This window comes from Octodon degus, unplaced genomic scaffold (assembly GCF_000260255.1).
Source record: "Octodon degus isolate 3935 unplaced genomic scaffold, OctDeg1.0 scaffold00159, whole genome shotgun sequence".
Taxonomy (NCBI): domain Eukaryota; kingdom Metazoa; phylum Chordata; class Mammalia; order Rodentia; family Octodontidae; genus Octodon; species Octodon degus.
The window spans coordinates 2,796,935-2,807,370 of NW_004524735.1; the positions used below are offsets into that span (position 1 = coordinate 2,796,935).

General features: G+C 39.5%; 1 protein-coding gene across 1 annotated transcript; it reads left to right on the top strand.

Annotated features, from left to right (window-relative positions):
- Window positions 1-3,548: 3,548 nt before the first annotated feature.
- Ccdc179 (coiled-coil domain containing 179) lies at window positions 3,549-9,613 on the top strand. Its single transcript, XM_004642694.2, has 4 exons — window positions 3,549-3,675; window positions 4,268-4,312; window positions 6,227-6,331; window positions 9,474-9,613. Exons 1-4 carry the CDS (start codon window positions 3,631-3,633, stop codon window positions 9,483-9,485), a joined length of 207 nt encoding a protein of 68 aa, XP_004642751.2. The 5' UTR covers window positions 3,549-3,630; the 3' UTR covers window positions 9,486-9,613.
- The last annotated feature ends 823 nt before the right edge of the window (window positions 9,614-10,436 follow it).

The following is a 10,436-nucleotide window of genomic DNA, read 5'->3' on the forward strand; positions in this document are numbered from 1 at the left end:
TAGGATCACAAGTCTGCATCTTGTACAGCAATTAACCACTAAGAAGAATATATGCAGTGTATTATTTGTTGAAACTGTACTTCTGATTTGATTTGAAACTGTCTCATTGCTATCTGTTTATCAATAAAACTTTGGAAAAAAAGAATATATTTAAGAGCACTCTGATTTTGTAAAGAAGTTTGTGAGTTCTGTATACTTGCTTATGTGTCTGTATGTCATCCCATGAATATCTGTTCCTCTTTTTATTTGAGGTTAAAAGCTTGCTTTTTCCTGAGTTACCAGCTGGTCTAAGTGATAACAAAATTGGCTTGTTCACAGGTCATTAAAAATTTTAAGATAATTAGCAAAATTTCATAACAGTGGAGAGAGATTATCAGACAGGGCTCCAACTGGTGTATAGAGGATTATCTAATCTTTGTTCATTAATAAGGAGCCCCCAATAATCTCCAAAGTCTCTTGGGAGACACCTCCAATAATTTGGTCATAGGTTAAATGATAATGTTTTTCAGAAAAAAATTAGAAGAAGATTTTCTCATAGAAGATGATCTTGGTATAAAAATAAATTAAGAAGGAAAGGTTTTCACATGTGCATGGCAAGTCATTATTGTTTATCTCATGTTGTGTTAAATGTATTCATGATTCCAGATGTACAAGTTTTCCAAAATATAAAACAAAGATTTTTTATTTTGAAAAGACTTCTTTTAGATTCAGACCTCTACCTTTAACAAAAAGTTGTAATGTATATCCCATTAAAGAATGGCAAGTTAGGGGCTGGGGAGATAGCTCAGTAGACTAAGTGCTTGCCTGGCAAGCACAAGCACCTGAGTTCAATCCCCAGATCTGTCAAAAAACAAAAGGAAGGACAAGTTAGGCAAAAGTGTTTGATTATTGGAGATGATTCATTAAATGGGCTCCGTTTTGTCAGAATCTAAATTAAAGTATGTCACAAACTATCATCATGACTGCCATGCTGCAACGTTATATGTGGTTTAGATTTTTACATTTGTGTAAAAAATATGTAATTGTTATTGGGATTTAAATATTGGAATATCCATTGCTGGAAGAAAATAATAGTTCAATTTTCCTTTCTTTCTTTCTTTCTTTCTTTCTTTCTTTCTTTCTTTCTTTCTTTTGTGTGTGTGTGTGTGTGATACAGGCTTTGAACTCAGGACCTTGTGTTTGCCAGGCAAGTGCTTATTCTACTGAGCTATCTCCCCAGCCCTCTTTTTTTTAATAGTTCCATTTCATATCTAAGGTGCTTGATATTGAGAAAGTAACGTTAAGCTTACTGCCTCCATTACAGGGTAATGTCACTAAGCTTCTCTGTGGCTGTGTGGAGACCAAATATTAGAATGAGAGATGTGCAAAGTGGATAGCCAATATTTTAGCCCTATCCCTCTGAGGCCAATGAGGATGCAGAACATAGGAAAACCTCTGCTGTGACATCCTATAACTCAGTGGAGTCCCTGATTTTCTGGCCAAGGAGATTATGGGACCACGATGATTCAAGGATGATTCAACAATGTCGAGTGTGCCTAAGGAGAGTCACCTAGAGAGATAAAATCTCTCAGGCTTTCCCAGAGAACAAACTGATCAAGCAATTTCCATGACTCATCCAGATGGCTGACACTGACAGAAGACCTAACAGGTGCTGTGCATGGTTCCAAGGTAAATCCTCAGGAGATTTAACTGACCTTATAGACAGCAAGAAGTTAATTTTTTATTTATGCAGGTCTTTCTTTAGACCACTGAGCCATCTCACCAGCCCGTGCAGGTCTTTCTTTAATTTGGTCTTAACCAATCAGCAGAAAAGTGCAACCATGAGATATAAAAAAACGATGATGTAATAATATGCTAGCTATAAAAGCAATGATATAATAATATGATGTATAATATGATAGCTCAAATCACTAAGGACTTCAGACAATTGCCAGCTGTACTGATAATTCACTACTGTTATAGACTATTGGACTATATAGGGTTAAACTGTTGTATACAGTACCAAAATCCTTGGACTGGCATCAAGAATGAAAAGGTCTTAAACAGCCCTCCAAACACAGCTTCTCCAACTGCAAAGGAACACCCATCACTCATAGAACAAAACAAAAATGGGGGATATGTTGGGAGCCACTGAGACTGAAAATTGGTCACATGTGGGAGGGCAGGACAGGGCCTCAGGGCCTAAAGCAGTCAAGCTGCCTCAGCCTTGAGAAAAGCATCCTGCCTGGACAATTTCAGTCATTAGTCACTAGGCGACCTTGTGTCATGTGATACTAACTTTGCAACAGTATAAATAAATACTCCTACAATTGTTCTTGGGGTCCTTTGCCAGTCAGGCAAACAGACCTCCACCTGAACCAAGCTCTTGTCTTGTCTATCTTTTCCTCACTCCTGCTGCCACTTCTCCCTGGGGTCCCACGGCAAAACCTTACAAGAGGCTAATGGAGAGTAAGGGACTGCGGGAGTTCTAGTTGGGAGTTCCAGAACAGTTGGTAGCACAGACCTGTGTCTTTGTAGCGCGGGCCTGTGTCTTAGGAGCACACGCCCAAGAGTCAGACCTTGTTTGCTCCTTGCTAAGTGCATGTGGGAAAGTCGCTGAACACCGCAGTGCCTCGCTTGAATGATAATCATCCACTTACTCCTGGTGGTTGTCTGGGGAGCTGATCAGTGAGTATGTAGAACTTTATCGAACGCGGCTCAGCACGCTGAGCTCGATCTACGCAGCTCAGCGGCAGTGCGTGAAGCCTCGTCCCGGTTCTAGAAGAGAGTGAGAGTCGGAGCTTCTGAGGTTTCACCCAGGCAAGACAGTCTGCAGGGACTGCTGCACGGAGCAGAAAAGAGCACACACAGCATAAAGGAGTAACAAGCGGTGGTGGGGACCCAGGCATCATTTCGGAGTTAGGAGTCCAATGGGGGACTCACTGCCAGCATTCATTTCATTTTACATAAATACAAAACCCATCTGACTGGTGGTCAGTGTAAACTGAACTATAAAAACTGTTCTTAATGGTGTTTTTTTTCTTGTTTTTCAGTACTATTGATATACTGGACTGATGTAAAAATAATAAAAGCAGGATTATCTGGGTCACAGTGTGAGGGTATGGTTAGGACTCTTAATTCCTGATTTATCTTGGTATGACTGCTGCAGCCTCCGATTATTGAATGACAACTGCTGACAGCTCCAAAAATCCCCTTCAAGCACCTGCTCCACCCAGCAGCCTGGAATAGATAGACGGAGAGGCTGGCTTAGCCGGAAGCCCAGGTGACAGAGTGGCAGAACTGAGAATGTCGGTCACAGTCAGACTAGCATGACCAAGTGCAGTCTCTGTGCTGGGCTCCGTGGAGAACAGAGATGAGGACAGGGCAAGACGTGAGATGGGCAGTTTTCTGAGCAAGAGGAACAAGCAATGGGCGAATATGGCAACGTGACATTCACAAAGCACGCACTCCAGGCATAAGGCAGGGCACTGCATTCCAAGTTTGGAACACAGGGTGCCCCCCACCCCCAGGAGACAATGAGGATTGTGACAGTGACATCAACAGGCAGGGTGGGGCTGCGTGACCAGGAGGGGCCAGGCTCTCCAGGCCCCACACAGGCAGGAGGCGCCCCAGGGCGCTGCGCTGGGCACCATGTGTCTGAGAGTCCAGGACGATGAGCCCGCCCAAGTCTACCCTGTGAGTTTCCCCACATACCTCACCCCACTTCCAGCCCTAATTCCTAACCCTGAGGTGCCAGAGATTATTTTGGGGTCTCCATGCTAAAAAGCTGGATTAAAATGGGTGCTGGGTGTTTAAAGGATAGTTTAAAAATTAGAGTAAGAAATGAGATCCTCAAAAATTGATAGTCAAGCTCCTTGAGCCTCTTTACTCTGGTCACCCCAGATTTCCCAAGATTTGGAAGATAGATTGAAGGCTGCCCCCTCTCCCCGCTAAAGGCAGGGCACCACCACAAACACCAGCAAGAATGCGATTTCTAAAATGAAATTGTTGTACATCCTTCGCCTTGGAAGAGATCTCAGTGCTCTATCTGTACCCTGTAGTTGAATTCAGAGCTGGCTCTTTTTTCTCATTGTACTGTCTCCATTGTCCAGGTTCCACTGTACCTTAGATTGTTCTTATTGTTCTCCTGCTTCTCCTAGTTGACATAGTGTTCATGCATTACTTGAGTAAAAGGGTAGCGTAAGCCTCTCCTTAGAACCATTTTATTCCTCTGCTGTGGCCACGCTTTGGTGTGTTTACCTGTACATTTTGCTGTTGCCTCACACAGGAAGGACCAAGACGTCCTCATCCTTCAGAAGTCAATGCCAGACAGGTAATATTAATTTATTAATTTATTTATTAATTTATTTATTTATTTATGGTACTGGGGATTGAACTCTGGCCCTCGTGCTTGCCAGGCAAATACTTATTCTACTGAGCCATCACCCCTGCCCTTAGGTGACATTTAAATAAAGTCTGCTTGTTTCCACACTGCACTTTTGGCTTCCTCCTCTCTGTGTCGTGGCCCCTTTTGGTAGCACATTGCTTTTGTTCTTGTTCTCTGTACCAAAAAATCAAACTCAGGACCTTGCACAGGCCAGGCAGGCACTGAGCTGTCCCCAACCCTGAGCGCTGCTATTAATTAGACATTTGCTTGATGTCTGTCTTGAAACTCTGGGATCTTGACAGGGCTACTGGAGTGGGTCTTAATTAGAGCAAGTGAAATGGCTCATATTGTCACCTTAAATGTGACATTTGATACATTCACAAATACGTACGTGCATGTATGGTATTATAACCTGTAAATACAGTAAAACAATACATTTCCACTTTAAGAATAAAGCCATTCTAATATACTTGAACCTGCCTAAAGACTAAATGTTTTCCTTCCTTCAATCTGTTTTACAGGTAACAACTACTATCCTGAATTTTATTTTTATCCATCTCTTCCATTTTATTTTTATTTATTTTGGTGGAACCGGGAATTGAACTCAGGCCCTTGCGCTTGCCAGGCAAGTGCTTATTCCACTGAGCCATCTCCCCAGCCCCCATCTCTTCCTTTTAATAGCTTTGTTACCTGTGTTCCTCTGTATGTGTAATTTTGACTTTTGGTTGCTTTTAAATTTATAAGAAACAAAATGCAGTGCACGTTTTACTCTTTCTTCTCAATATTGTTTTGCGGAGTTAGTCTACATTGCTGTGTACACTTATGAGTCCTTAATTTTGCTGCTTTTTAATGTCATAGAACATGTCATGGCTCACTAATCTTCTCTCTTTCCTATAAGCACTGGGTCAGTACCACAGTTTCCTGCGATTAGTAGCGCTACTGTGAGCACCTAGTATATTTTCCCCCATGTACAAGAGGATCATGAGATTATTTAGGCAGGATGTAATCTAGAATATAAGGACATCAAAATTTTCATTGTTTTAAAGATAGTGTCACATTCCTTTTTAACAACTTGTACTAATTTACACAGTTGGTGGCAGTAAATAAAAGGGTTCTCAGATTTAATGTTCTTATTTGCTTAGATTCAGAGTCTTGCTACGCAGTTCAGGCTGGCTTTGAACTTGCAGCATGCTTATAGGCATGAGCCGCTGTACTCTCTTTCTTATATCGTTTTATGACCTTCAAAGCATTCTAAGTTAATTGTCCAAGTCTCCTATTACTTGTAGACGCCAAACAAGGCAGACATAAAAAGCCATGTATGAAATGCAACATTTAACAGGGATAAATAATTATATGTTTTCTTTTATTCTATAAAGAAAATCTCTTTGGTGATTTAAATAATATCACATGCAAAATGAAATTAAGCACACAGGTCCATGAACCTGGGTTTATGCACAGTGTGGCAGCAGGACTAAGGACGAGTCTTCATGAAGACTTTGCTGATACTCTGTTTTATGGGGCTTTGGGGGCTGTTGTGCTTGTTTTGAATTTTGAAAACACAGTACTGCTCTGCAGTTCAGGCTGGCCTTGAACTCACTCTGGCGTCCAGGCTGGCCTCCAATTCGTCATGACCCTCCTGCCTCAGCCCCCTATGTGCTCCAATTGGAGGCAACTTTTGTTTGTACTTGTTTAATCTGTAGCTCACACATTCCATGGAAAGGGATTTTTCTTCCATCATTTATAAAAATTAAGTGTCAATTGTGTCATCTCTTATTGATACTAAACAAAAAATATGAGCTGTGTGTTTTATGTATATGTTATAAAGAATGTGATCTGGTTTTCTTTCTGTAATTCTCACAGTCCGCAGATAGGCGCATTCTTTACCTGCGTAATCTAAGGAAACAGAAGAGGAAATTAAGCAAGCAGTTCATGAAACCAGCTCCCACTCCCGAACCGGGGCTCCTGGTAAGCGCAGCACTGTCGCTGCAGTGAGCAGCTCCCTAATGTGACTGACAACCTCATTTTGGACAAAGCAGCCTGCACTCTAAATTTTATTTTCCTTCTGTTCCCCTGAGAAACGTAATTCCAGTTGGAGAAGCTATCTTAACTCTTGTACGCAAGTCTTTATTATTTAAATCTTCTTCTCTGCCCTTCCCTAGAGGTCGTGTGTGATTTAATGAAAAACAAGGTGATCTTTGAAACCCTGTTTTGTTGCACTGCAGTTATTGTAGCTGCCGTGTTCATGTTCTGTCCAAGTTTATTCACTTCAACCTTTTGCATATTATTGGAAAGATAAATTACAAAATATCCTGACAAATACTTATTTGGCTTAAGGTTCAATACTTGAAATATCAAGAAACTACAACAATCCCAATTTGTTCCAGAGTTGTCAAGGATTTAATATTCTCACATGATGCTGTGTCCAGGAACCTTAATGGTATTAATTTATATGTCTTACAATTAGGCATCAATCCATAGCACTCTTACATGAAGGTCCTTCATGTAATTAAGGACAGCTATTATTTCCCTCTAATTTCTTCAACTAATATTTCAACTATTATTTCCTTTAATTTTATTTATTTATTTATTTATTTTTTGGCTGTACTGGAGACTGAACTCAGGACCCTGCACTTGCCAGGCAAGCACTTATTCTACTGAGCTATCTCCCCAACCCTCCTTCAATTTTCTGTGGGGTAAGAATCTAGATTCTTTATTCCTCTTTCAGTCTACTTGTAACCCCTGACCTTTTTCAGCCAATCTTAGGATCACGCTTACATTTCTTCTAGAACTACCCTGGCTTTCTGGAAATTGTTCTTTCATACAGTGTTTGTATTCTGATTCACAGTGAATTTTCCACATCATATCCACGTATAGTAGGATTTATTTGATAAAAAGGTTTCCTGGCTTTTATCTGACTATGGTCACAAGTAGACTGAAAGAAGAATAAAGAATCTAGATTCTTACCCCACAGAAAATTAAAGGAGGGTTGAGGAGATAGCTCAGTAGAATAAGTGCTTGCCTGGCAAGTGCAGGGTCCTGAGTTCAGTCTCCGGTACAGCCAAAAATAAAAAATAAAATTAAAGGAAATAATAGTTGAAATATTAGTTGAAGAAATTAGAGGGAAATAATAGCTGTCCTTAATTACATGAAGGACCTTCATGTAAGAGTGCTATGGATTGATGCCTAATTGTAAGACATATAAATTAATACCATTAAGGCTTTTATCTTCCTTAAATTTCGAATAGGTCAATCCCAGGGCTTCTTAAATGGGGTCAAAGGCCAATCAACTACACTTGATTGTTTTGTTTTCATCTTAAAGCCACTGTGGGTGGATAATTTTGTAAAATGAAATCCACATATCCTAGCACTACCAAATTTTACTAATGCTTACTTATCATTTCTCATTTATTCACAATGAAAGTGGGACCTGCACCAGAATCCAGAACAAGCTGAATAACACTGTTAGAAACCGTACTGCTCTTTCTTCCCTTTCTTTTCTTCCTTTATAACTTCTGGAAGTTGATTAGGAGCATCGTCATTATGAATATCCTCTTCTTGTGCTTTTCTGCTTAAGTTGGTATCTTCAGAAAAAGATACAGTAACTTAAGAATACAATTTATTTAAGATGAAAATCCAGGCTTCTGTTTATAAGGTATCAATAAGCGGATTGTGCCTGGTGGCAGAGAAGACTTAGAATATTACTATAAGATCAAGTTGTGAAAGGAAATTTGAAAAGAATATGTTTGACTTTCTGTGTTTAGGCCGCATCACAACAGTATATTCCTGATAAATTGTTAATTGCACATAATACAGATATTGAAAGTATCTTGAAATCTTAGAATTAAATCCTTCCCAAACAGATATGTGTAACCTTTGCATGTTGCTTAATCTGTCCCTGTTGCTCATTTCATTCTGAGTCATGTCAAGGCTTTATGACTTTTAATAGATAGGTGAAGAAAATCACTGTGCTTACCGTTTATGTTACATTCATTATGGTTGGAAATAACTTCGACCTTTTCTTGAACTGGCTTTCTAAGAATTATCCCTTTCAGCGTTTGCAGTCTGATTTACACAGAACTTTTTTTTTATTCTTTAGCACACCCATGTTCCCATAGGACTTATTTGATCGAAATATTTTCTGGCTTGTGTCCGAAAATGACTTAAATTTATAATAGTATCTCTCAGAAGAAACTCAGAGGCTTCATAAACACATGAAAACAGTGCTCTACACCCCTGCCCATTTGCAAAATGAAAAGTACAACCACACTGTGATTCCCTCTCCCTGCAGAAAGAAGAGCCATCACCAAGGAATCAAATAATAGCTAGTGTTGGTGAGGCTGGGCTGATAAAGGAAGACCCTACATCGCTGGGGGGAATAGAGACTGGTCACAGCGGTGACAGAAAAGAGAATAGATGACTCAACAAACCAAAACTTGAAGTTCCATTTAGCTATTCCCCTGCTAGGTTTTTTCACAAAGGAGGGAATGATGTCCTATTACCGAGATACAAGTACACCCAAGTTTATCTAGCAAAATTCATAACAGCGAAATCTTAGAAGCACCCTAACGGCTATTGGCAGACAACTGGCTAAAGAAAATGGGGTGTTTATACACAGTAGAGTACTACTCTACTATAAAGAAAAACTTGAGTCACTTGTAGGAAAATGCATGTCTTTTGAAAACATAATTTTAAGTGAAATCAATCATATGCACAAACTTAAATACCATCTGGTTTCTGCATGTGAAATCCAAAGTATAAAAAATGTAAAGAGTAAAATGAAAGACAGATAAAAGGAAACAAGGAGCTGAGGACAATAAAGTGGATGAGGGACTGAGACTTGGGGAGAGAGGGGAAGGGAGGAAGGAGATGGAGAAGAGAAGATGTGTTCATACGTGTACCATAGTTCCACACTGAAAGTAGGCATGACGTACTGCAAGCATGTGCTAATAAGTAAAACAATGGTAGCTATGAAGATCGCTACATGCAATACTATTTGCATAAAAAGGCTTCATCTTAATAATTTATACTTGTGTGACCTTTTTCTATATACTGCAATTTCAATTTCTATATACTTGAATTTCTTTTGTGTCTTTGAATTTTTTTCTAGTGGCCATCTTGATGAGGCTGGTTGTCTATATGGAAGAAACCATGTTCCACACCAAAACACGTGGAGTTTTAACATCGAGCGGCATTTCATGGTTTGACTTCACTGAGGAACCATCCACCATTGCCGCAAAATAAACACAGTGCGAGCATTTGACAACCAAGCTAAGGGCTCTCAAGTTTTACTAAATGTCACGCTTCACCACCTCTTTCTTTTCTGTGGTAAACCTGAGACTGTTTAGAAGCTCAGGCTTTTCAAAATAATAAGTTACTCATGTTTACATTTTTACAATTGACTTGTTTCGATGTTAAGATTGGTGATTTAATAAGAGAAATAGATTTCTATTGTACTATTCATGTTAACTTGTAGTTAGAACTTTTAAAAGTTCTTAAACAGTCCTACAAGAGAAATTTCATACAATGAAAAATTAGGTTACTTGTCCATATTACAAAGAAGGCGTAGTGTATAATTTTTATTATGGTAAAAATTGAATACTGAATTGAAATTTTAAGTTTATGTATAAAATTATGTCTTTCTACAAAACGCTTAATTTTAAAAGTAATTTCCAAGTTGCAAATGGGATCATCACGATTGTCTTTTAAATTAAAGAACTACCAACCGCTGTATTAATGCAGTGTATTTGGTGAGTGATTGGTTGTCTCCCATATGAAATGTAAAGTGACATTAAGGGAATTCTGCTACCAAAAACAGTGAAAGTACCAAGAATATAGCCCCCTCTAAATAAACAGATGAAACAAAGTATTAAAGATAATCACTTTTAGAAAACGAATGCATACTTTTTAAAAAGAATTGGGAGGGCTGGCCAAATAGCTCAGCAGATTAAAGCTCCTGCAAGCAGACACAGGGGCCAGGGGTTCAATCCCCGGGCCTGCCATGCTGGCCCCACTCCTGGGGCACACTGAGATGGCAATTGAGACTGGGTGTGGTGGCTCACACTTGTAATCC